Source organism: Catharus ustulatus, chromosome 11 (genome assembly GCF_009819885.2).
Source record: "Catharus ustulatus isolate bCatUst1 chromosome 11, bCatUst1.pri.v2, whole genome shotgun sequence".
NCBI classification, from domain to species: domain Eukaryota; kingdom Metazoa; phylum Chordata; class Aves; order Passeriformes; family Turdidae; genus Catharus; species Catharus ustulatus.
The window spans coordinates 2,163,595-2,190,994 of record NC_046231.1 but is presented as its reverse complement, the minus strand read 5'-3'; the positions used below and the strand labels follow the sequence as shown (position 1 = coordinate 2,190,994).

Below are 27,400 nucleotides of genomic sequence, written 5' to 3'. Positions count from 1 at the left end.
ATTGCCATTTGAGGTCACTGAGCTGCACTCGAGCTGCAGAGGTGCTTAATGGCTTTGTGGAGATGGCGTGCAGCTCTGCAGGGCTGCTGGGCGTGGGGCAGTTGGAGTTCAGCTGAACAGAAATGGGCCAAGAGCATTGCTGGGCAGCTGGGGATTTACACCAACACAGCTGTACTCAAGCAGAGCTTGTTTTTCTCCCTGTCTTAGGGTGATTTTGTATAAATCATTAACTGCCCCCTTTGTTTGTTTGCAGCCTGTTCCAGCACTACTGCTACACTCGAGGTGGCATGCGCCACACCTCCTACACTTGCATCTGTGGCAGGTAAGAGGATGATTTACACTGAACTGTGTCATCTTCATCACCAGTTTCCCCCTGGTATTTGTAAAATTAGTCCTTTTAGGCATGTCGTGTGTTTGCAAATGCCATCAGAATGAGTTCTGACCTGTTTTCACTGGAAAAGACAGAGGGGTGGGTGGCAACCTCTGTCTCCTGAAGACATGACTTGGTAATAGATTCTGCTGCACTCCAGAGGTTCCCAGTGCCTGCTGCTGCTGCCAAGATCGTGTTTGTGCTTACCCCTGTGCTGCAGTTGCCTTTTTTTATTAAATAGCACCATGGAGAAGGGCTTTAGAGCTATTCTGTATTGCTCAAAAATGCTTTCTTTGAAATACACCTTAAGTATTTCTTATCATCCTCAAAATTATTTGTCTCAAAGATTAGGATGCAATTAAACTAATCTCTTTGGAATTTGGAACTTTTTGCTCTCTCTGCTTCTTGGTGAACAGCTAGTGTTGAAAGTTACTGTATTTGGGAAAGTACTATAAAAGTTCTCCCTGCAGTTGTAGAAATGCACAAGAGAACAGTGTGGGATACATGCTGAAGAACAGCTGTGTGCTTCATGCAGAGATTAATCTTACTTAGTGGAATTAATCTAATCAGAGATGTATGACAGTTAGATGAGCCATATATGTTGATACATATGTTCCCTATACTGAAGTCACATATTTACAAAAGATACACAAACTTACAAAAGATAATTTTTATGTTAATGGCAATAATGCTATATTGCTTTGAAGGTGCTAAGAACAATTAGCACCTTCACTTCTTTCTGCAGTTTACTCAATTGCTTTTTTGTAAATGCAATTTTCCAATCTATATGCGAAATTGCAGCAGGAGCATGAGCAGTTTTATGGCAAATTGTGTATCTAAATTGTCTGAAAAGTTTCCTGGTTTAAGTACTGTTGTATAACTTGAGAATTAACATCCCAGTGAAATGAGACTCCATTCTAAGCCTTTGTCACAGACACTGATGTTACGATTTTTCACAGACATGCAGATTTCACATTCACTTCCAGTGGATCAGAACCCGTGCTGCAGGATCTGGTTTGGGTGCTGGTGGTCAAATCACTTTGCTAAAGCTATATAAATGTCTAGTTAATGTTTGTGCAGTGCGTTGGGAACAGGCTGAACTCTCCACAGGACTGAAAAACCCAGGGCCTGCATTGCATGACTTGGGGAAGCCAGGAGGAGGAAAGCTCCAACAGAGCTGGGGGCTGACAGGAGCTCTCTGGGCATCCTGTCCTGCTCTGCAGGGCTTGGGGGTGGAATCAGAGCTGCCTCTGAACTTATGGAGGATTTCAAACAAAGAGAAGGGCTGTCCTTGGAATGCAAGATCCAAACAACATTGTGACTCACTGCTATCCATAGGAGCTGGCATTGTATCCTACCACTAGAATTAAAAGTGCCAACAAACTTGATTTTAAAAAAATAATTACATGAGACAGCAATTTACAGACCAAAGTCTTTGTATTCTATGTTCTGACTATGAGTGATGAAGTAAGAATGAATAATATTAACAGTTTTAAGCTATTTAAATAAATGAATGAATTCAATTAACATAATAATGGCAAAAATAATGGCAAACTAATAGACATTTTTTAATTCTGTGAAAATGTCATGCATTGTAAATATTTCACTTAACTACATTTACAGCTAAAAATAACTTTTGCAATTAGGATTTTTGAATGTTTTATTCTATGCATGCTGAATTTTGCATTTTCCTGAACACTTGAAATGGGCATATTTTGACAGGATCTTTCCTATTTAGATTGCAGGCCTGATAATAGTTTCCATAGAAAGACTAATCCTTTTAAATAAAAACAAGCTTGTTATTAAATTTTTTAAAAAATATGCTGATTAAACTGGAAATCAGGAGTAATCAACAGGATATTTTAATACAGAAATAAATACTTCTCATGTTATGGGGGCATTTATTTATTACTGTCCCTGTGCAGTGCTATGTTCTTGAGGAGATGCTAAATGAATATTTGCTGTGACTAAAACTGGTTAATGTGTTCCCTGTTATTCTGAGAATAATAACACACATTGGTGAGTGTGCCAGGGTGTTACCTTTCGAGGTTAGTCCTGGAGTTAGTGGTGTCGGCTGGGCAGGGGTTTGAAGTGCAGGCACCACTCGCATGAAAGGAGAATGGGAGAATGGTTAAGCATACTTGGATGTATTCGGCACACACAAAGTGCTACTTCCAAGTAGTGTCCAAATGCTAATGAGTTTTTCACTGCAGTGTACCTGGGGTACCAAGGAACCATTTTTACAAATGGCTACACAAAGGTGATCCATAGCCAGTGTCCTGGTGGTGCTAGGGTGGATGGCATCTGCTGTGCAGAGGTTCCAGCTGGAGTTAGGTGGTGGTGGAAGCACTGGTGTCTCTAGAGCCACCACAGGAGCCACCAGCAGCTGCTACTTGTTACTCTTGTCTTAGACTCAGGTTCAGATCTTGCCTGATGTCTCTGGGCAGATGACAGCTCTCATCTGGTGCTATCAGTCATCAAGAACTGTGCAGTGAAATGCCTTCTATCTGGGGGTCACCATAAGTGAAGCTTTTTGGGCCAGTGTAGGATGCTTATTGTATCTGCTTTTCTTTCTTTCACTTCAGTACAACTTTTTAAAATTTCATGCCTTAGACAAAAAAGTGGCAAGAAGGGTTAATGCTTTCTTCTGGGTTGATTCTATGATGATTTAAATCACAATGGAAATATGTTCCAGTTTTATTCAATGGTCTTTTGTTTTTCCTTTAGATATTCTTAATATAGAGCTATAACCTACACTTTTTGTAATGCTTGATGCTCAGCATATTTCTGTCCTTAAAGTATTGCTGACATTTCTCCTCTTTCTTCTAATATTTTGTTTTCAGGGTGCTTTCTGACCTAAAATACATCTTGGGCGATTGTTTTCCTTTGCTAATAATCAGAATCTCTTACTGTGGTTTGCGTTCTCCGTGGTGTTAATTTGCAGCCTTTCTGCTGCTTCATGCAATTCTTTCTGTATGTCTTTGGCACCAGTTAGGAGCAAGTTATTAAAGGAATAGAAATGGATGCACAGAAACCTCTTAGAGGATTTTTCAGGTTGGCTGCCTGAAGGTGAGCCCTGCCATCCTCATGAGCGGTGATTTTCAAAGGTGCTGACCGAAAAGTGAGGATCACCTCCCCACAGCTCCTCATCCTAAACCACAACTTGGAGCTCTAATGCACAACCTTGCAGCTTTTGCCTGTTAAAGAAGAAAAAGGAGGTTTCTACATGAAGGCTCATTTGATTTGCCAGTGGCTGGGGGTTTTATTTGAATTGTTTTAAAGCCACCTTGAAAAGCTTACTGAATCAGTGTGAGCAATTTCTGGCAAACTGTAGCATTTACCTTGTGGGTACACGTCATTTCTGTAGCATTGCTCCAGAAGCATCTTCCTGCCTTCATTTCAGGACAGTGGTAAAGATGCACCCTGCAGGGGAGATGGGATGTGCACCTCTTAGCAGGAACCTGCTGGAGGTTTCCATGTTGCTGTCTTAGTTTGGGTCAGTAGTGCATGTCAGAGTCAAGCTGTCCCACTCAGCCTCAGCTGCAGGGCCTGCTCAGAGCCAGGCACCAGTACTGCAGTGCAGGTGCTGGGAGAGCTTTCAGGAGCACATCAGCCCTGCCATGGTTGCTAATGGGTATTGAGCCCAGGGTACCTGCCCAGAGCCAGTCCTAGGGGAGCAGACCCTCATGCCCCTAAATCCCAGCAGCCAAACCCCTGACGTGCATATGGTGTGCAGATCTGGTCTTCAGCACCAACTGTGCTCTCTGTGCTGTGAGTGATCCTGTGTGTGTGACAGAGCCAAGATGTGCCTGACACATCAGGAGTCTCCAATGCCAAGAAAGATTGTGCCTGCTTAACACTTCACCACCGGTGCTGAAAAACAGATCCTTCATGCAGCTCCCATCACAGTTGGTGCTGAGCCTAGCAGAAATATTTTATAAACTTAAACCTTTACATTAAAAGGTGCAAAAGAAACCACTCATCTTTGCATTTGCAGTGTGTTTTGTTGAAAGCATTGTGCAGTTGTCAAATCTGAGTATGTGACTTATTTGTGCACTGGTGTGGTATGTATTGCTGAGGGTGCCAGCATATCTCCATAAGTAAATGAGCTGTCTGCAGATACATAAGCATGGAGTCGTGCCCTTAAGGTTCATGATAATTTTTTTTAAAGTTGATCATAAATATATGCATGTGCTGTTTGCTTCTCCTATTTTATCCCCAGTTTTGGAGGGAGATAAAGGAATAGTATCTGCAGCTAAATTCCTGACAAACTGCTGTGGAGTATGTATGTGCATGCCAGCTGTTGGTGTTTTTTTTTTATTTCTTGTGTTTTTCCTTAACCACCAGACAATGTCAATCAAGGTCATTCCAGTTGCTTCCACATGCTATCCTCCCAAAATTTTAGCCCCCCACCTGGGAAGCAGTTCTTGAGGCAGGAAGGGGTGGTGCATCCTCCCCATGCCCATAGTGCAGTGCAGGGTGGGAGCACCCCTGGCACCTGACACTGCTGCCGCTGGACGCTGTGCCTGGCACAGGAGACCTTTTCTTTTCATTGCACTCCATTGCCCTGTTACACAGTTTTTCTTCAGATAGAGCAAACTAATTTTGGAAGTGTCCTGGTGTGGAAAATATCCCAACAGTGCCCAGGCGACAGAACATCTCAGAAAGAAGCTGATGTGTGTCTTCATCTTGTATACAGGCTTTCTGGGTCCATTTTTAGCTATCTGCACTGCAGCAGAGGTTCTCAAGTCCAGTATCCAGCAAGGAAAAAGCATCCAGCCAGTTGTGAAACTGTGCTTAAGCCGTTGGACCAGCATCACAAAATGAATGTGTTGCAGCCTTAGTTCTGTGGGGCTTTTTGATTTAACAATTTTTCTAATTTTTCTGTTTGGAGTGTGTATAACTTTATGAAGTACACTTTATAAAAAAATCATCCCTGTGATTCTGAAATATCATCTTTCACTGTCTTATCACATAGTGATTCTTACATGCTAAAAAAACCTTAACAATAAATACTTACTGTTTACAAAATATCAGTGTAGAATTATCCAGGTTGTAAAAGCCCTCGGAGATCATCCAGTCCATCCATTAAGCCAGCATTGCCAAATTCATTGCTAATCTGTGTCCCCAGGTGCCACAGCTGCATGTCCTTTCAAATACAGACACAGTCCAGCCACTTAGATTGAGAGCCTGCAGAAACTTAGCACTTTCTACTCCATAATCATTGTTTATGAAATTATCTGAATGACTGCTGATCTGTTGAATATCATAAGAACTTAATCTGTCTTGAAGGTAGTCTCTTTTTGGATACAGTGCATGCTTACTGTTGCACACTTCAGAAGTCTAACATGAAAAGTATGTCAGGTGTCACATTTACTCCAGATACAACAAAAGATTGATTGAAATCGAGCCTCAGATTCCTGTCATCCAAGATACAAAGCTGTTCCAGCATCACAAACTTGAAAGAACCAAATTTGAGCAGGGTGACCAATGAAAGGTTTGGATGAAAGCTGAGGTACAGGCTGGCAAGTGAGCTGGAGGGGTCAGAGAGAAGCTGCAGTAACCCTGTCCCAACATGTGTATTTTTGGATGTGATGTGAGTCTTCCAGCTTTTTGAAGAAAAAAAGCGAGACCATCTGTCTGAAGAGAACAGTAAAAGAAAAATAGGTAGAGCTTGAGATCTTTATCAGCCTTTTAACTGGCATTTTATAGACCCAGAGGAATATCAGTAGGCAAGAGAGGATTCCAAGGCCAAATGTAGGTCACCTGGGGGATCATGGAACTTCAGAACAAGTGTCCATCCTTCTCTGGAGCTGTTTTATTCTTGTGAATTCAGCAGTTTACTCTGCAAGATTTCCAGGAATAAAAATCTTTTCTTTGCAATGTGATTTTTCAACAGCAGGTAAGAAGACAGTGACAGTTTTCATACCTGCTCTTCCTGCTGGCATTGTAGGCTGTGACTGTTCCCCAAGCAGTGCATCCCCTTCAGCACAGACCACCTGCAGCCATGCCAGAGGGGAGTTGGAGCTGTTGCCTCCAACAGCTCAATTTCTCCAGTCCCACTGTTTCCTAGAGTGTTTCAAATGTCAGGTTTTACTCCATTGGAAGTTAGTTTGTTTCATGCCTTAGACTAGTTAACCTCGAATAGGGAAAAATAGCACTAAGTAATTTAAAAAAACAAACAAAAACCAAAAAAAACCCACCAGAAAATAATAAATGGGTGTAAATTGAAAAATTACTTGTGCATAATTCTTTCCTTTACACTGCCATGGGTATAGGAAATATTCTTATGAACTGTGCCATGTTCCTTCTGCAGCAAGGTCCTGTCCTACAGCTGGAGTAGCAGAATTGCTGTGCCATGGCCATCCCTGCCGCACAAGTGGGGTAGCTATTGCAGTCCACAGCAGGGCAGGGACTGTGACAGCTCTCACAGGCTGCTTTTTATGTGAATACACTGATGCTTACAGTGTTCCTCCTTATGTCCTGTGAATGTGTGTGTTAATGGTTCTTCTTCCACTAATTCTGTTATTTTCTTTTTGCCTATCAGTGGGGAGAACTCATCTGTTTTGCACTATGGCCATGCTGGAGCCCCAAATGATAAGACTATTGAAGATGGAGACTTATGGTAAGTAAAGGGTTAGAGTTTGTTGATATTTTTGTTTTACTACTGTTTCCATACAGGAATTGTATGTACTCTTAGAAAAAGGATGACTGCATACTGATAAAAAGTCTAAATCTTTAAAATAGAAGGTAGCTTTGCATGCCAAATTATTCTGGTTTCTTCCAAAGGTCTTGTACACCTGTATCTCCAGTTGAAAGGGAGAAGGAGACGTTGTTTCAAACACTTCTGGACCAGAGGCACTTAGAATTTAGTTTAGGAAATGGCTGTATTCTAAGTACAAGGGCAGTTGCAAAATCTGTGATTTGAGTTTGCTCTTGGACCTCAGATCCAAACCTCAGCTCTGGTGGTGGGGTGGAGGATCACCAGAGTGTTGGCTACTTTTAGAGAACTGCACCAAATTGCAGAATGCATTAGATCTTAGAAATGCCTATGTGCACACAGACACCCCACAAGAAAGTAGAGATTAGAATATGTGGAGAGATCAAATTCAGATCAGGTCAGGGAAGGGTGCTTCTAGTTCTGTGTTCTGCCAAAAAACTTCCTATAAAGATTTACTTAGAGTTTAGTGATGTATGATACAGCTGCAAATACCACAAGATTTTCTCTGTGTGTACTACATGTCCACATGCTTTGCAGTATCACTGCAGGTGAAAGCAGAGTGAATGGAAGCACCAAACACCTTTCCATAAATTAACAGACCTTTTTGTCTGATGTGTGATATATCAGATCATAACTTCCATACTTTATCTCCAAGACATACTGACCAAGATATGGGTCAAAAAGCCTTTGTTTATAAAAATACAAAACTAGTTTTAGAGAAGTTAATCACTGACATTCAGTGGAGGAATTGTTTTGGATTACCTTTGTAGCCTGGGCAGGAAGAGTGCAGGTATGTATTTTCACAGTGGAATGTGAATGTATGAAGGAAAGCAAATTAGTATTATCATTGATAAGCTCAAAACATATTATGGAAAACAAATTGAATCTCTGAAGTTAAAAAATATGCCTTGTTGGCTAAAGTGCCAGGCGCATCTTCAGATGCTGCACAGTGGACTTACAGAATTACAGATAGATAATTTCTTTATAATACTGTAAAAACTTTTTTTAAAGCTTCTTGTATGATAGTTTATGTATTATCTTCACCTGTGGTTAATAGCTTACTAAACCCATTAAATAATAAAGTTAATTTATTGCAGGGCAATAGTTTTGATCTATGATTGTGTTGTGTTTGAGTAAATAATATGCTATGAGCATTTTTTGATCAGGAAGGACATACCAACATAAAAGTGTACCAGCTGTGTCATACAATTAAATTTAAAAGGAAGGTGTGTAGCATACAGAAAATCTCAGCATATATTAGAGAGAAGATATGTCACAGTGCATTATGATAGCCCATATTGAAAATTAAGGTCTTTCAATGGTGAGGGAGACCTCAGGGTGGAGGGTGTGTGTAGGAATCTTTCACTTACAGTCTCCAAGAACAGTTTAGTGGATGACTGTAGTCCTTAAACCACAAGAGCTCGTACAGGACTCTTTCAGACCCTTATTTTCTGCAGTACTGGAAAAGTCTTTAAAATATGTTTGGGTTTTATCAGCCTGAGGCATCTCAGTGTCAGGAAACCATAACCTACCAAATACATCGATCTCTTCAGTTTCAAACCTGCTGAGCAGCACCTGTGCCTCAACACAGAGAGCAAGGTTAACAGTGTCTGAAATCATCTCCACCACGGTGGCACCTGCTCTTGGTGAGATGTTTCCAGGTGCAGGTGGTGTCAGCAAAGGGTGCCCCAGGTGCACCTGCCAGGCTCCAGCCACTGCCCTGCCTTTCCCACGGGCTGATATCTCTGCTCCACACTGGCTTCTTAGTATTTATCTCAAGGGAGAATAAAAAAAAATAATAAGAAAAAGTGATTTAATTTCTGTAAAGACAATTTAAAAATGCACTCATTTTCCACAGTTAAAAATAGTGTTTCAGAAAAAGTCTTGAGGTGTAGCATACATGAGCAGCATACAAATTCTGCCAAAGCACTAGCTGAGTGCTTTCACTGTGTGCCTTTACAAGTGTCTGATTTGGGTGTAGAAGGGTGTGTGTGTGCATACAGAGGAGGCATTAAAATGACAGTGTGCTGATTTGTTGGGGTATATTAGCATTGGTATCTTGGCTTTCAATTAAGCTCTTTAATAGCTATGGGGAGCCCTCTGTTGGATTGTCTTAGGAAGCCCTGAACATGGGGAAAAATAGGATTTATTTTTGGTGAAAAAGAGGTAAGAGTATTTTAAGGGTTATTTCTGTTTCTGCCAACGTTTTGGCATAACATAATTTAACTGTTCATGGGGTTGTATATCATGGAATCGGGAGAGTGGGTATTTGGTATGATTTTTAATAAATTATTCAGTAGAATTTCATATCTTTTTCTCAGCATTACTTAGTGGATATGAATAACATTCATGGGTTTTGCAGAAATGTGCTGCTCAGTTTTTCATGTACAAAACTGTGTAGTGCAGTATCATAAATAAATCAACTAAGCACCTGAATATTAGAAAAAATAAATTTGGGAGACTAAGGCTTTGCTTCTGTGAAATGCTTGAGTGCATGCATTGTTTGCTCTTTTAAAAGTGTAACAAGGATTTAGTTGCATCAAAAGAAGATCATAGGCCAAAATACTTGTGCTATTGCATTTTTATATCTTTTTAAAAGGCTGTTTTTCTGACTTCTTTGTCAAAAGCTGTGGCAGGTTTAGAAAAGCCTGGCTTTATTATGTTCTTTTTTTAAAATTAACCTATATCAAAGGGTTTATTGCTTCTGTAAGATACTGGTATGGAATTGCATCTCTGATGCTGCATCATAATCCACACTTTTTATAGTACAGCTTCTGCACTAAAAGACCCCAGTGCACAACAAAGGACTATCAAGGGAATTTCTGACACTTCTTTTTAATACACACTGTCCGGCTAAGCAGGGCTATCCTTTTCAATCTGTTAAATATTGAAATAGCTATCTAACACAAAGCATTGTGATTGACAGAGAAAGAAATCAGTATTTTTAGGAAGTTCAGGTGTTCAGGATACAGATATTTAACTTGAATGGATATTAAAAGCAAATACTGCAATATGATTCATGTACTGTGGCATTCTGTAGTGAATATTGAAATTATCAATTTGCTCTAAAACACTTTCCCTAAGCAGGTGTCTGTTTCCTCTGTGGTCAGAAGGGTCATCCAGATAAATGGGTAGGCTGAGTCACCATTTTAGGCACTTGGCCTTTTTACTCAGTATTAACTTTATATAAAATCTTCTACTTGGAATGTTGCAAATCACTGCTTGCAGTGATGATGTATGGCCAGGCTGGTCACAAATACTGATTTTCTTCTGTCATCTTAAAGCTCTGACAGCTTGGATTGGAACTGATCCCTGGGCTGAGGTTCACTGCATCCTCTCCAGGTGTTGCATTACTCTGGATGCCAAGGCCCCTTCTGTTTCTGTACTGAGGCTGTAACTCATTTGGTAGTAGGGAAAGTGGAGTCAGAAGCTAAAGTGCTTGTTGTAGTTGCAATCTCCTGCCTTACACACAAGAAGCTTCCAGCATTTTGGAAAACCAAAGGTGTTTCAAAGTTTGGTGAGGAGTAGAATGAAATTAAAAGCTGCCACTCAAGAAGACAAGAACCCAAATAAATGGAAGGAGTAGAGATCTGAGTCCTTAAGGCACAAATCAGGAGCAAACATGCACCTGGGACTTCTGCTCATCGAAGGGCAGCCCCCACTGGCTCATTCTTCTGGGGAAGTGTCTCATGGGCAGCTTTGCTTTTGTTCGCACTGCAGAAAGATATTGGCTCAATGGTTAGAGGGCCCTTGTGGGAGGTGGAAACTGATTTCAGATCTCCTCAACTGATCTCTGACTTTGGCTGGAAGTGATGACTTGACCCTGGGAAGCAGCATCCAGAACAAGTTCAGTAAGAGCCAGCATGCTTCTAGGAAATGCTTTTTGTCTCAACAAATCAGCATCTGCCATCTGGAAAATGAAAGCTTCCTTAAAAATAATGGAAGCAAATTGCCTTGGGTCCTTCTTTCTGCCTGCTGCCCTTGCCCTGCTGCAGTGTGGATTACACCATGGCTGGGGAGAGAGGGGAAGGGAGAACACTGAGCATCAAAGCCAGCAGAGGAAGGGCAAGAAAAATGTCTCTGCTCACCTTTGTGGCCTGCTGGTTTGTTCTAGAAACAATCAGAGATGTGTCCCTGAAGTGTACATTTCATGTTTTGATTTGAGAAGTTGGTGAGTTTTTGTAGTTTATTGCATTTGATTTAGACCTGGTGGCTCATGCAGCCTTTGTGGGCTCCTGGCATTGCCACGTGCCAAACGCGTGGCAGGAGTTGTTTGTTCTGTTGCAGTTGATCAACAGGGCTCCTGCAATATTTGGCAAATAGAAAATGCTTCTGTGATCTTAAAATTAAGGTTGATTCTTCATGATGAGGTTCACACTGAAATAATAGAAAAAGAAGAAAGTCAACCTGAGCCCAGATGTAATTGAAATAGATAGAGCTCTTACCTGAGGTGCTTTTCTGCAGGTCTTGGTATTTTTATGGCATCTGACAAATGTACCTCAGTGAAAATTCAGCACTTTGTAAACAGCTCTCATTGGCAGATTCATTGAGCTTCAAGCACTCAATGACATTTTGGGGGTTAGTAGGTTCGTTTTGGCTTTGGAAAATAATGTAAATAATTGTCTATTCTGCTGCAAAAAAGGGGCATTTTTAGCGTTTAGAAATATCCTCCAAAGTTACAATGTTAATGAACAGCAGACCCTGAGGCTGTGCAGGGTCTGCTCCACACCCCAAGAAATCCACGCACTGACCTGGGTCAGGGCCTGCTGCAGCTCTGGCAGTGTAAGGGGGACACTGGTCCTCACTGCAGCCAGAGACAGAGTTTAATTTATTAAGAGGACTTAGGTGAAAGCATAAAGAAGCGGAGTACAACCAGCATCAACTGCTTGAGAAGTACAGCAGACCTAAGAGAGAATCCATGAACAAAACTAGAAGTTTTAGAAGTTTAAATAGAAGCAGGTTGGCTCATCAGATGATGTCTTTCATTTTATTTGACTCTTTGTTTTAACACTCACATAATTGCTCATTGATTACTTATTTCATTGAAATAATTTATTGATTTAAATGACAGCAGAGTACAGTGTCCTTGGTGAAGCAGAATGGCTCTCACTGCTGTTGCCATAAAGTGCCATCACTGCTGTGGATGGCAGTAAAACAAGTTGTACCTGGAAATAGTTTTATTGCAATCAGGTATCAGAAAGCTTTGTTAGTATCAGAGAACCAAACACAAATGTCATAAAAGTACAATCTTAGCATAATGTTAAATGATTTAAATGTATCTTGGACAAACACAGTTATTTGCTGAGTCAAATGATAGAGCTGGGGATATGGAAAACTGTCCAGTATTGCAAAAAGCCTATGTCTGAATAGTTTAACTCTGAGGCATATTTTTGTTTCTACTTATTTGCTTAATATCCCAGTGCAAATTTAAATCATCAGAATTATACTGACAGCAGGGGGCACTAAAGTAAGAGCTGTGGGATGAAGTGATCTTTGCCCAAGTTTTTATATTGGTGACATCCTGTACTTGCCAGAGCATACACTCAGCTCTTTCTGGGAGCACTGCCTTTACATATATGCATTCTGTTCAAGCTGTCAAACTTGGGTTTGCTTCCTTCCATTTGTCGTTTGAAGCTTTTGATGTTTTTATTATTACCTGTGGTGCTCTCAAAAGATCCTTCTAGAACCTCTCCTTTTGTCATTTCAGAAGGTTTGTTCCTCACAGGGAGTTCTTCCTGGCTGCAAGTACAGGTAGTTGTGAAAAGTTGTTCTGGATGAAGCAGAGAGGGAAGATGTTGAATGTTTGGGGCTTTTTGTTTTTAGTGACTGAAAAGGGACAGTTTCAGGCTCAGGTGTGTGATTGGGCAGGGTTAGGTTGGGTGTCAGGGAAAGGTTCTGCTCCCCCATGGGGTGCTGGCACTGCCCAGGCTCCCCAGGAGGGTTTGGGCAGCACTGCCAGGGATGCTCAGGGGGACTGAGGGGTCTGCAGGGACAGGGGCTGGGTGATCCTTTTGGGTCCCTTCCAACTCAGCCTGTTCTGTGATTCTGGGAAGATTATCACAAGAGAAAGTAGCTTCTTGCAAAAGGTAGCCAGATTCAGTTGTTCATGGCTAAGCCTTCTAATTAATTAATAAAATAAAAGTTACTTTACTGGTTTTAATTCTTTGACCTCAAAGCATAATATACAGTTTTTTATAATCAAAAGATCTGTCAATTCATGTATAATCCATGTGTATGTATCTTTTATATATGCAGTCACTACACATATGCAGTATACATACTGCATTAAAACTATGTCCACATTTTTATTGTAATATTATACAGTTCTATTTATAGGAAATGCACTGTTCTTTTCTTTGGAGGAATAAGTGTAAGACTTTCTGTGAGTACTGAGAGGCTGTCATTTATTTTAGGAAAATATTGGAAATTTTTCAGTAAGTCAAGAAAAGATTTAGGTAAACTTGAAAAGGGTACACCAGAAAAGATAATCAGAGTTTGCTGTATCTGTTTTTTCAAACTTTTTTGGAATTCTCAGTATTTTATCGAGTTTTACATCAGCCTAGAACCAAAATTCATTTGTCCAGGTGGGGGCAATGTTGCATTTAAAAAGCAGGAACTGACCCTCTTTTTCCATCAGATGATAGAAATCCTTCCTTTTCCAACCCAAGTCCTTCAGTGTCTCCTATTAAAACCATCTATCCTAGGGTACAAAATATTGTATTTATTACTTCTTGAAAGCACTCTTGTAAGATCTCAGGATGTTAATGTGTCAGATGTAAATGCTCAACTATTTTATGTGGGTGAGACTAGTATTTTCATTTGGCCTTGTGCACTTTTATGTATTTTGAAGTTCAGTGCTGTAATATGCAAAAATTATGGTTAGCTTTAACTTTTCAGTCTGCAGTTTTGAAACAGCTTGTTTGTAGTAATGGTTTTGTTTCTAATAATAATACAAAGTACATTGCTGCTACTTACTGGTTGATTGCAAAATTAACTGGCTATCCATTTCTGAAATAATTCCTTTGGCTTGATTCCTCTCGTTTGATTAATATTTACTGTTTTCATCAAGTGTAGGTATTTTTCATTTTGTTGTAGCTATGGACTATATTAATTTTATGCTAATTCAGAAAAATTGAAGTGGATTAAAAATAGAGAAATGTATTTGCTAGAATTAACAATAATTTTGCTGTAATTGAATGTGTTCTGTTAGTACTGGTTAATTCAGGCTGTGAGGTTGCTTGCTGTCAGAAATGTATAAGCCTTTTCAGCAATGTATTACTTTTCACTGAGTATTAGTAGTGTGTTTGCTGTAACAAATTTTAGCTTTCCTTAAAGTGCTCCATTATGGTCTGCCTTGCAATTTTTGCTGTCTATAATGCATGTGAAATGTCTTTTTAATTGTTTTATCTGTCATTGTTTCAGCATAGCATTCCCAGCATATTCTGAAAAAAAACTGGCTGCAGTTGGAGTTGTAATCTAATCTACTTTTTGTGGTGGTCTTTAACACAAATACACGTGAAATGTGATACAAGTACTCTTGATGGATGTTGCTTATGTTAGATAGAAATCAGTAGCAAAATCTTTCTCAGTGGTGTGGGGAGCTCGACTGGGTAGGTCAAATACAATTTTAGTGGGAGTCTGCCTGGCTTTCAAACCACTGTATGGCTCAGAGGGAAGGTGCAGTTAGTCCCCAACACAACTTCTGTCTGCTCCCCCTGAACCAGATGTAATTCCCAGTCCTTGTATTCAGGTCTGTGTTGGGTCTCTAGTGTCTGTCCAGAGAATCTCTTGTTGCAGAGGGCAGGGGCACAGTCTGGCAGAGCCTCAGGAGTCCTGCTGGTGTGGTGCTGCTCCACACCAGGGCTGAGCCCTCTGAGGTGTTCAGGGCAGGAATATTTCTATTTGCAGAATGCAGCACTGTACTTCCACTTCCACTGCCGTGAAGAGTGGGTGCTTCTTTCAAAGAGGAAAGAAATGTTCTTACAGGCTAAATAACATGCTCAGCTGGGGAATAGGCAGCCTCCTTTTTGGAAATATTAGTTGCTACCTTCACTACTGTGCTCTTGGCTTGAACTTTTGGACATGTCCATAGAAAGGCTAGCAACAGTCTTCTCAGGGTTTTTTCATCCAGTTGTCAGTAGAGTGTTCTAAAACTCCTGTCTGTTGTGTTCCATTTGAGAACTGATAATTTGGAGCTTCCTTGAATCAACAAAAAAACCATAAGCTGTCAAAAAAACTAAGTGAATCTGTGCCATTGGACACTGGCCCAGTTTTCATCATGGAACCACGTGAGCATGCACATACCCACGTAAGAAAACGTGACAATATTTACAGTAAAATCATTAAGTAAGGCCTGACCCTTCACCTGCTCAGTTGATCTCTGATGGTTGTTTGCAAGGCTGGACAGCACAGGTCAGAGTGTCCAGAAACAGCTGCTGAGGGCTAAGGCTTGTAGTTCTGAATGTCAGCACCCAAAAATGGTGGCCTGTATTGGAAGTATCAGACTTGTACAATTCACTTTCAGTACTTTCCACTTCTCAGTAGACATCTAGAAATGGACAGGTTTAGTCAACTGCAAAGGCAGCTGTATTGCTCTTACCCTGTGCAGGTGAGACATTCTGGGGAGGAGCCAGCAAGGTTTGCTGGTGTCCTGTTCATTGGGAAGTACTCAGCTGCCAGTACAGGTTTCTCCCTGAATGCACCCCTCTCTTCCCTGCAGCTCTGGCTTTCTTGCTCTTTGTTTGAGCAAGTCAGCTGCAGCCCCAGATACTGCCTTTCCACTGGGGAGGCTCCTCATGGATGGAAATTAGCCAAAACTTGGGGTTTGCTGCCATCTCTGCTGACTTATCAGCAAACTGTCTCTGCTAAAGAGAATACTCTGCTAAAGAGAGTACTGCTAAAGAGAGTAAGTTGAGAGACTTACTAAATATGTCTGTTGAAAATGGATAATAATTAGAGTTGTAGAAAAAAGACAGAAAAAAGAAATCACCCATTCAGCAAAAAGACAAGTCAGATAGGTAACCCTTGTCAGAACTTCCCCTGAGTACAGTGTTCCCAGTACTTGTTATTTATGTGCAGCACCTCTGTATCAGAAGTGTCCCTCTGCTTTAGCTGAAACACTGAGAATGGCACTTGGGGGCAAAATTATCTGTGAACAAGCCAATCAGGAGATTTTTTGGCTCTTTGTTCTGGGCAAACTCGATATTTTTAAGAAGGCATTAATGCAAACTGCATGGGGGTAGAAGAGGCTTACATTTGATCGCAGAAATTGATTTTTTACTGCAGAAGCTTAAGGACCTCATCATAGATTTCTTCAAGAGATAAATGCTGTAAGCAAGGGACTCCTCCTTAGGCTGTGTACGAAAATAGCAATCTTACTAGTATATGTGAGTGTTTACTGAACCAGCTCTTATGTGCAGCTCATTTGGTAGATTCAGTAGATTTAGATTTCATATCCTGTGGGAGGAATGGATCTGAAGGTCTGCTTGGCACAAAGCACGCTGTTGTTGGTTTTCTGTCAGCAGCAGAGCGGGGGCACAGCTCCCTGCCAGGGATCCAGCACCCAGCACCACACTGCTGCTCTGATTCTGTGAGCCAGTGTCCTGTGTCTGTGACAGAGAGGGGAAACCCTGAGTGGTGCAAGCAGCAGCACCTGGGGAAGCTTTTGTGTCTGATTGCTTTCTTTTCTAATCCAGCCATCTCAAACTTTTGTGTATTCTTGCTACAGCCACTGAAGCCTCTGTAGCTGGAATTGTAGAGAATTGGAATTGTATAGGTAGGCAGTCCTTTCTCCTTCAAAATTCAGTGTAGACAGAGATATTTATTTTTATCACACTCTGTCTGAGCAAAGCTTAATGGTGGATCTTGTCATCTTCTGTGAGAAAAGTTTGAGAGAAACCTCCCGTTATCTTTGAGATAGTTTGGGAAAGTCTGTGAAGTGAGACAGTGGTACAAGAGGAGCAGTGATAAAGAAGTCGTGGAGAAGGTAGACAAGATGAAAAGACACAGTTGAGGGGAAACAATAAGTATGGGACCACATGGTTACCTAACTTGTAATTGGGTGGAGAGTAGTCATGCAGCTGTAACTGCATTTACCTGTGTGGCTACAGCCTCTTCTTTTCAACAGGAGGCTTAAACAAAACTTGATTTCTTGTGAATACCCAGAATCAAATTTCCTACACAAAAAGTATTCTCCAACACTTTTTAAAGATTATTCTTGACTCCATGGGTGCTGATGACAAAAAGCTGGCTTTAAACCAGTGAGCCAAGCCTGGCTTCAGAACAGAGCCAGTACAAGTTCCTGGTCTGCCATGTCAGATGGAAGCTGGTAACAGCAAGGCTTCTCTTAAAAAAACCTCTTCCTGAGCATAGTAGGACTATACACTGTACTGTCCCAATTTTCTGTTGGGGTTTGTGATGTTATCTTACCCAGTGTTGCTTTTTTAATTGATAACTCTTGGCTAGTCAAGGTGCAAGTGTATAAAAAAGTATGTATCACTTATCTCTGTTTTCTTCCTTGTGATATCATTTACAATAATTCATTCTTGTGGTCTCCTATTAAACCACCCTATTTCCAAATCAGTTGGCCTGTTTCCAAAAATGTATCTCATAGAAATGCTGATACCTAGTTCCCTTAAGCTCGAAATTGCCTTAGAAGTGTTTAACCAAACAAACGGTGGATTTTGTCAGAGTGTGAACACTTAAGGATTTAATTGCTGCATGAAGTGTAAAGCACAGAGTGCGCTCTGAACTCGGGGCAGAGAATGCTGAGATCATACAGCATAAATCTCAGCTGGGGATGACTTGCTTTTATGGCAATAAGAGCAGGACAAGACTGTGTATACCTTTATTCCTGCTGTCCTAAGACTGGCTGGCACCAGCTCATCTGTGTGGCTGCTCACAGGTGTGCTGGTTAATAATGGCTCAAACCCCTAAAACCTCAGTACATGTTGCTGAGTAGTGCTTCAGTACTCACACCTGTTTAACTTGAGGTGTGAGGAGGGCAAGATAGGGCAATATCGGTTTTTTAATTGCTATTCTTGCAAACCCACCCAGGGGAAGGGAGGATTTGTCCTGAGCACAGACTCTGGAGGACGAGGGGTGCAGGCGGGTGATGCTCGGTACGACAGTGTCGGGGTGCATTGCACAAGGACATCCACGTGGGTTTCACCCCAGTCATTGCTCTGCCACATGAACAGCTGCTGAAGAGTGATTATTTTATAACTATCATGAGGAGATCCAATTCTGAGTGTTCAGATCAAGCAGACCTGTAGAGCAGGAAGGTGACAGCTTTATGTGTTAGCTCGTGGGAGTAGATGTAGGCTTCCCGAAAAATGCCTGCAAGAGCTTGTCTTTGGGTTGGGTTGGTGGTTGGATCATAACAATTCATACACATGGCTCAGATATCCCAAATAAAGTATTGCTTCCCATTGTGATATTGGCCATAATTTGCTTCATTGCCTGGCAGTTTCAAATTATTTGACAATAAAAGTGTCAGCAAGCCTATAAAAGTAAAACACATGCTTAAAGGAAGATGATGCTTTATTTTTGAAAAATGGCATACAGTGACTTTACAAAGAAAAGAACTATGACTCTTTATAGTCCACAGTGTTCAAATTTAAAGTGTTACACAAAGTGTTCTATGGTGCTTCACGGTCAAAGGTTAAGAAAGCTAAAATCAATATCAAAATGCATATTATTTTTCTTGGCTTGAAAGTGAAAAATGTAACTATAAATCTGCATTTTGTGGTGCCAATATTCTGTGAAAGTAACACAGCCATGTCTTACTCATCCGTTTGGTTTCAGAGGGACAGGAGGGGAAAGGAGCTTTTTTTGTGCATCACATTGTGTTTCAGTTCCAGCATTGACTTACAAACCTGTATTCACTTTAAAATTGACAGGGCTTGAAATATTTCCTCCAAAGTTCCCTGCTGGGCTCCTGCACAGGGAGCAGAGCCCCAGTTGGGTTGTGCATGGAAGAACCGCTGCAGGGACTTGCTGGGAAGGGCTGGGGAGCTCTGAGGAGGGGCATGTCCAGTCAGGCCTTTCTGCAAGGCTGTGGCATGTCACACACGTTCCTCCTTCTTTTTGACTATGAAACTGGTTTATGTGAAAAATGATTTAGAGTTGTGGGTTTATATTTTCTCCTATGAAAGGAATTAAATGTTCTCAGTATTTTTTAAGGTGACTTATAAAGCAGGCAGAAGGTGCCTTGTATTCCACTGTTGTTGGCTAATGTTGGATTACTGGTACAGAAGCAAGGCATTCTGTCAGTAAAGCAACTGGCAGGTTATCTGATTTCTCTTATGCTTTGCATTGTCCAGTTTTAGTCAGAAATATTTACAGTATTTTGTAGGAAAGATTATGTATGCATACAGAACTGAAGCCTCCATTGGGAGAGCTGTGCCCATACTTCTGAGAAGTTTGGGCTATTTTTGTTATGCATCTTTTCTTTATGGTATAGCTTCCTAGTCATTCTAGAAAATAAAATGAAACAGTAGCATGGAATTTTCATGGGGTGCTCAGGTCTTCTGACTGTTAAGTCTGCTTTATACATCATGCTCTTTTCACCCTAAAATCAAAGTGTTTGTTGCTCTTGCACACAACAAAATGATGCAAAGCAAGATTAGCTTCTGTCAGAAGGTTTTGAAAGAGATTGAGCTGACCTCCTCATCTTCAAGCTAAATCAATGAACAGTTTGGCATAAACCCTAATGTCTCTCTTTGGTCAGCAACACTCCTCTATTCACCGTCCCTTTCAAGTGCCTCAGAAACCTAAAAGCCTCAGACATATCATCTCGTTGAAATCAGCAATTCACAATTGTGTTCTTGCTAGAAAAGGAGTGGTGAAAGGGTATTTTTAGAATGAAGTTTTTCACCATTCAGCAGAAAACTGAATTCACAATTAAGTTTTGTTATACAAAATGTAATGTATATGTAATGACAACATGCACAGTCTGCTAGATGTGTAGCACTTAATTTATCTCAAAGGGAAATATGATAGGGTTTGGTGAATGTGTATGATATTATTGCATATGTTCATCTATTTTAAACAGCTTTGAAGAGGTAAGCTGTAGATCAAGATGCCTATAAGGCCTATTTACATTTCTGCATTTAATTTGTTTATGTTGCTGCTATACTTGATGACAGTCTAAATAACATTAAGTAGTTGTTTCTGTATGTGGCCCTTTTAAGACTACACTATCAGACAGGTAATGTTGTACATGCAGTTGAGAACAAACTGCAATGCACTTACAGTATCTTTTTCACTAGCAATTTATCATCTAATTTCAGGGTAAAATAAAGGTATTTTTTCAAAGGAACCTTCTTTTAGATTTTTTTTTTCTGGTTAGTCAACAGGGAAAGATAGTAGCTGTCATACATTTTATTTGATATAAATGTACTTCACCATTTATTTTGCCTGGCAAGCAAATATATGAAACTGTGATCTTCTCAGGCTCCCATTATTTTCTCAGTATAACTACAATATTTTGGCTATTTCCATGTCTTGGGCAACATTTTAGCTAATGGATATGTTCCCAACTGAAGTTAAATGGAAGAGAATTCCTGATAAGAGCCAAAATATCTCCCAGATGTCCCATTTGGTTTGGATGCTTTCTCACTGAAGCATACAGGCTGGATGGTGTGCTGTGATCTGTGGTGGAATTTGAAAGATCATCTTCCCTCATGTCTCCTCTTGTCCGGAAGCCAAGAGACCTGAACAAATGGTGCTTCCTAGCTTGTGAGCTTTGTTTTGGTGTACCATCAGCTTTGGGACTTCTTTTTTCCATTGCTCAGTCCTCTATTAACTATTTAACAACCACTGAGAGATGAATGGGTTTGAGAAAATGCTGATCATTGTAAGGTTAAAGACATAGGTAAAATTCTGCCTCTGGTAAGTTCAGAATAACTACTTTGCAGGTAAAATATACAGTAAAATATAGCAACTTCCAGTAGACATGTACAGGGAGGTCTCAAGTTATTAGTCACAGCTTTACTATCACCATGCTGAGTGGGCATTTACACTTGTAAATACTACAGAACTGGGTCACAGAACTGCTGCAGAACCCACAAAGCATCTTGAAACTTGATTTGTGACTTTGAAAGGGTCAGTGTGGGATATGTTCAAAGATTTAGAACTAATCTGTTTCTTGTTACATTACAACATATAGCAGCTTCTTCCATGATTCTCACTTACTGCAACTATTTTTCTGTATCTGTAGATTTTTTATGTGTACCTTCAGTTATTTTTAAAAGCAAGTCTAACCATAAAGTGAAAACTTAGGCAGTGTTGATGGAGTTTCTGATTCTGAGATTGGGCCTGGCTGATTTGCAGTTTCTGTGTTTCTGTGGTGTTCAGTTGTGGTTTTTTCACCTTGTGGATCTGATGTTTGCCGCCTGTTTTGTATCTTCTTCCAACCAGCAACTTTCAGGATTAACATTCCATATTCTCTGTTGAAGTGAACAAATGTGTTTGTACTGGTGTGCACAGGTAACTTTGCAGTTCTCCCTGTAGCACTCTCCTAATGAGTTTGCTCCTGTAGCTTTAAGCCTCGTGCAGCTCTGCCGCTGCAACCACTGGGGTTGTTCCTGATGTTCCAGTCCTGCAAGTCTCTGCAGATGAACCATGCCCAGTGTAGGGAGGCTGGCAAAGACTTCAGGCAGGGCAGAGATTCACTCAGTGCAGGGATTTGTTCACGGAGGAAATTGTCGAGTGGATTTTAAAAGTTCTTGGAGTAAATCTTCATGAGCATGTGTCTGTGTGTGCAATGCAGCAACAAGAGTCCTAGCTCTGCTGAAATATTCTCTAGTTTTATCATGATTGCATTTGTTTACTCACTGTCCATGGCTTTCAGTGGCAGTTATGTTGGAAATGGTGATCAGGTAGCAGAGTGTGATAGCACTTTTGGTGGTAGTTTATATTTATCCTTACCTGGTCACATATGCTGCCCTGGGACAGAGCTGCACTGCAGTTTTCCTGATTATTGCTGTAATCAGGACTCAGTGGCAGAGAAGGTGCCCCAGTGGATTGCCCTGCCTTCTGCATGTGCTGACTGATCTTGCTGTGAAAAAGCAGCAAGAGAGGGAAACTCCAAGGTTTTCAAACTCAGTGAAGGAAAATCGTGTTTCTTATGGTGATTAGCCTCTTATAGTTGTTTGAGGTGGCTGGAAGAAGACTTAAATTCACAGATTTCAACTCTGACTCATTACCACAGAAATCAGGAGGTCACACAAATACTATATCAATATCAAAAAATGTACCTTCCTGTAATCAATATATGATGAACCAAGGGGGTTATTTGCTCAAGTGTTGTCGGGTCAACATGGTTATTTGGTTATTTACTGATTTCTGAGCCTGAAGGCAGTGCAAGACCTTATCAAGCAGGCTTGAGAAGCATAGTACTGCAAATGTCTCACATAGCCCTCACAAGGGTGTGGAGTCCCACTTGCTCTTCTTGTATATTGATTTCTGGCAGCTGAGCAATCAGTGGGGAATCATCTATTCATGCATAGAATAAATATATTTCTCAAGAGGTAAGCCAGTTTTTTTGTCCCCATAAAAGAAAGCAGTTCATGATTTCTTTCTTCTGTCTCTGATGCAGAAAGCTGTACCATGAGAACTTTTGTGGTTGGATGTTTCCATAATCCTATTCCATTGACATTTCTTTGTTAAGTGGGATTCTGTTTTGGATGTTGGATGCTTTATGTGGTGCTAGCATTTCTCAGGAAAGAAAAAAGGACATGTTTTTTCTTCTGAGAAGAATTCCTAGAAACTGGAAATGAGGAACTTAAAGTGGATTCTTCATGTAATTTTTGTCTGCCTCTGAGCATTCTCTGTGTTCTCTGAGCATTCCCATCCTGGACCAGCACAACCCATAAGGGTGTCCATTTAAGCCATATGGAATGCAAATACCCTTGTGCCAGGAGATTCCAAGGTACTGTCATCCTGTTTTACTTAGAACAGTGTTCAAGTAGTGATTATATTGGCAATCTACCAAAATGTAGATGATTTTAAGTGCAGAGCAAGAGAAAGGTTCACTATGTTGTATTATTTCTTTGGAGCTAAATGTTCATTTCTTTGCCCTGTGTTTCCTTTTCAGCCTGTTTGATATGGGAGGAGAATATTACTGCTATGGCTCTGACATCACGTGCACCTTCCCTGCCAATGGCAAGTTCACTGCTGACCAGAGGGCTGTCTATGAGGCAGTGCTGAAGGCATCACGGGCTGTGATGAAAGCAATCAAGCCAGGTAAAGGATCAGTGCCTGTCAGCAGGAACTGAGAGCAGCATCCAGGCTGTCAAATCAATTATGTTTGCATTTTAGAAAGTGTTGGGAGGGAACAAGATGATATAATTAATTTCCATGGTTAAGCAGCTCCTAATATGTACAGGTAGGATGCATAACATTTTCCATACACTTTTAAAGACATAACCTAGAAACCATTATTAACACAATTTATAAGATAATATTTTTTCTTTTTTTTTTTTAAATTGCCTTCTTCTGAGGATGACAGTTGTTACTCAGATATGTCTTTACACAGACAATCATCTTTTCAGGAAGCTTATGCCAAATGCTGAAGTCAGAATTCAAGTGAGCACATGTCGTTCTTCAATTTGTTTTAAGCATTTTCTGTATTTTATGTGTAGGCACAATAGAAATCTTTTGTTGGAAAAGGGGATGGAGTATGCATCTTTGGGAAGGATGATTAACTTTAGAAAGATTTCAAAAGCACTGGCTATTGGGTACTTCACTGTATGCCTTTAAAGTGCAGGCAAACTGATTCAACAAATACACGTTTTCATTTGAAACAACTGTCTGGCTTAATGAAAGCCTTATTTTTCTCCCATTCTGCTTTCAGGCCAGCAAGTAAATGTTTTAGAGCTAGCTGCTGCTGTGATTTTGTCACTGGTGGAGGTACTTGAGCATTTCTCAGGATTACTAATGGAACATCTCTGAGAGGAATGTACTCAGTGCACAAAGCACACTTATCCTTTAAATGTGCTGTATTAGTCTTGAGTCGTCAGGCCTTGGGTGCCTGTGCTTTCTGGATTGCAGTCGGAGCAGAAGCAATTTTCTTGTTACACAGGCTGGCAGCAGCTCTGTTTATTTGGGCAACTTGGAAGGGAGTGATGCCTTAAGTTTTAGCTTCCACATTATCCAGACTCTGAACTGCATTAGTATATAACTCTGAACTTCATATAAAGTGTTAGCAAGTTCTCCTCACAGCTCAGTCAGACAAAACAATCGTTTTCCAGCCCCAGAACCAAGGACACTGCTGCAGCTTCAACCCCAAAAGGTGTAAACAACAGGGAATTGAGGAGAGAATCTGGGAGGATGGGACTGCAGAACCTGGAGCTGGAATTAGACAATTAGCCCCAATATGTAGATGGGTCAAAACCTATAGAAGTGTGAAAATATGTGATCTGTTGTCCGGCTTGGGTGGAGCCACGGCCGGGCTCTTGTACTGCCCAAGGTGAATCCTTTGAAGGGCTTTTTAATAAATACCTACTGTATTCCTATAACACTGTCTAGCCTCTGTTCTAGGCAGCCTCTCAAGGCATCAGGACAAATAACACTTGATGCTTATCTGCAAAATGAGACTAGATATTTTGCTATTTTAATAACAATATGCATTCTTCATCATCTGCTCTTCCTTCCCTGAAGACTCATCCCTATTCCTCTTCACAGTTTGTGTTGCATTTCAGTGTCACCTTTAATTTCATGTAGCATTTTTAGCAGTATTTTGTGCTAAGTTGCATATTGTCTTCAGAATTGGAGAGCTTTTATGATTCTGTGCTCAGGATGGTGTAGAGAATTTTTCCATTTGCTGGACACTTTGTTTACAGTGTCAGAAAATAAGGACATAGTAAGTTGAGTATTTTCTGAGAAGTAGTTGCAAGGGTCTTTTACTAGCTTTGGGAGCTTGAGGTCTACAGACAGACAAATCATTCTTAATCTCTGACAGAAAAAGGAACTGAACTTTCTGTTCTTATTGTTGTCTTGCCTGTTTGGAAGAACAGTGCAAATGCATTTACACTCTTCATGAGACTAGTAATCATGAATTTTGTATCAACAGAAAATGGGCTGTGGACTTGTTCATTGGTTTCATTCCATTTGTTCTTCAGAGTGCAGTGAAATGCAACCTGGACTCTTGAATTACAGATCCAGTTAAAAGTCTGGCAAAAATTTTCACCATCTTAAAAGTCTGCTTTTTAGGTCCTTTTTAAGATCTCCTGGCAGACCAGCATTCTGAAAAAGAAGAAATGGAAAGTCTGACCTTTATAGCATGGTTAGTGTCAGATACTTGTCAGGCTGCTGAGAAGCCCAACAGACCCCCAAGGGGCTGATGCCAGTGGATGCATTGTCAGTGCTGTCCAGAGGGAGACCTTTCAGGGAGAGAGGCTGCAGCCCCCTTAAACAAACCTGATTTGTGAGCTCCTTGACTAAAGCACCAGGATCTGCTCCTGGGGGAGCCAGGTTCTATCACAGACAGGAGCAGGAAATGATGATGTGAGTTCACAAGTGTCTCTCCTCCCTGTAGTACTTTGGGCCTCCAAAAGTAGAGGCAGAGGAGCTTGCAGGATTAGAGGCACTGCATTTAAAATCCAGAGCCATCATGTTTTAGTGAGAATCTCTGGATTACAGAGCCTGTGTTAATTTTGCTGCTATTTTGCTAGCCTTCCCAGAGTTCCTAAGATGAAAGCCAGCCAGCCAAGTGACAGGTCAGGTGGCAGGAGCCATTCCTGGAGCAGTCTGAGTGAGAGTGGGCACAGCACAGCCAGCAGCTGTAGGAAATGGTGTTTATCTCCTGCTGCAGAACTGGGCCACAGGGTCACAGGGCACATCTAGTAGTTGTCATCAGGATGTTAATGATTCCTGGGGTCTTTCTGGCTGCAAGATAGGGAACAAGTACTTTAGGGAGAGCCACTGATCAAATACTGGCTTACATAACTGTGTTTGTGGAAGGACACAGCTTGCTAGCAACCTTAAACATTCTGTATAGGTTTGTTTAATTCAGATTTGCATTTCTTTTCTCAGTTTGCCTCTCATATGAACCTAATTAATTTTTGACTCCAGTACTTGCTGAGAGATTACAGACCTCCTAATGCATTCTCTTTATATTTCTATATACAGTTGTTATAATTTTTAAAATGCTCCAGAACATTTTATTTCATTATAGAGAGGCATTCCTCTGAGTACATTCTGTGCATGGTCCGAATGTACAAACAGCTCTAATCATTTATAAGGGTCTCCTTACCTTACAACTCCCAGAACAGAATTCCTTCTGCAGGGCAAATAATACATTCTGAAAGGTAAGAAACATTCTCTATGGGATTACAGCCCAAGTTCACTACAGTTGTCACAACTTTTGCCACAAACAAAATCTGTTTAAAATAAAAGGGTAGACTCAGTCTTGCATAAGCAGCAGTTTTGAAACCACTGACCATGGAGCACTGATGAAAACAGTGATGCTTGTCACTGAAGGGAAAGTCAAAAAAGTGTGCTTGTGTGGCAGTGGGCTAATTCTTTCCTACAAAGTCAGGCCTAGATGTCAGAGAGGAATGTTGCATTTCTGCTTAGGGGATATTCTTAATTGTGTCAAGTCCATCTGCATTAAATTTCCTCTTCCATGGAACTAAAATTCAGGGGCAGATGTGCAGAATATTGACACTTTCATTTCCTTCAGTGGCTGAGGTATCATCTCTTTCTTTCTCAGAACAGTGATTTGAGAAACAATTTGCTTTATAGAGATATGCTACATAGAAAGAATAGTTTTAAAAAGAGTGAAATTGTAAAGCCATGTTTCAGAGTATTCCAGAAGTTAGTGTCCCAATTTGTCTCACTTCTGCATTCTTTTTTAATCTCATTGGATTTGTCAAAGGTTGAGGCACAATTAAATGCAGTCTTGGAGCACATCTCCCAGTTTACTTTCATCTGAAATGGATTCAAAATTCCACTGTGTAAACGAAAACACAGTAAGTGGGGACAGCCTGGAGATTTCACCTCCAAGGGTGATTGGAATTAAATGTTCCTGTAGATACATTCATTGTTTCTCACTCTGCTGTCTTCACACAACCCATATAACAGTAAGAGCTGAGCTAATGAGCAGCTATTCGGTAATTTAGTTTAACCTTTTATTCTGTGCATGGCCTGGAGCTGTTTATTGCCTACTGTTCAAAACCTGCTCTGAATCCAAAATTATCAACGTCCTCACCAGTTTTTCTCAGAGTGCTCATCATAACAGTACACAGGTGCTGGGCAGGCACAGTTTGCTTGGACTGCATCTTAATGATGTGTAAGTTGTGCAG

At 40.7% G+C, this 27,400-nt stretch overlaps 1 protein-coding gene across 2 annotated transcripts in view; it reads left to right on the top strand.

Annotated features, from left to right (window-relative positions):
* PEPD (peptidase D) overlaps positions 1-27,400 on the top strand; it is a 153,869-nt gene that overhangs the window by 91,484 nt on the left and 34,985 nt on the right. For both annotated transcript variants that reach the window (XM_033069465.1, XM_033069464.1), the window contains 3 exons: positions 254-322; positions 6,918-6,995; positions 23,191-23,339. In XM_033069465.1, coding sequence (XP_032925356.1) covers positions 254-322; positions 6,918-6,995; positions 23,191-23,339 — 296 coding nt within the window. The remainder of the gene's footprint in view (positions 1-253; positions 323-6,917; positions 6,996-23,190; positions 23,340-27,400) is intronic.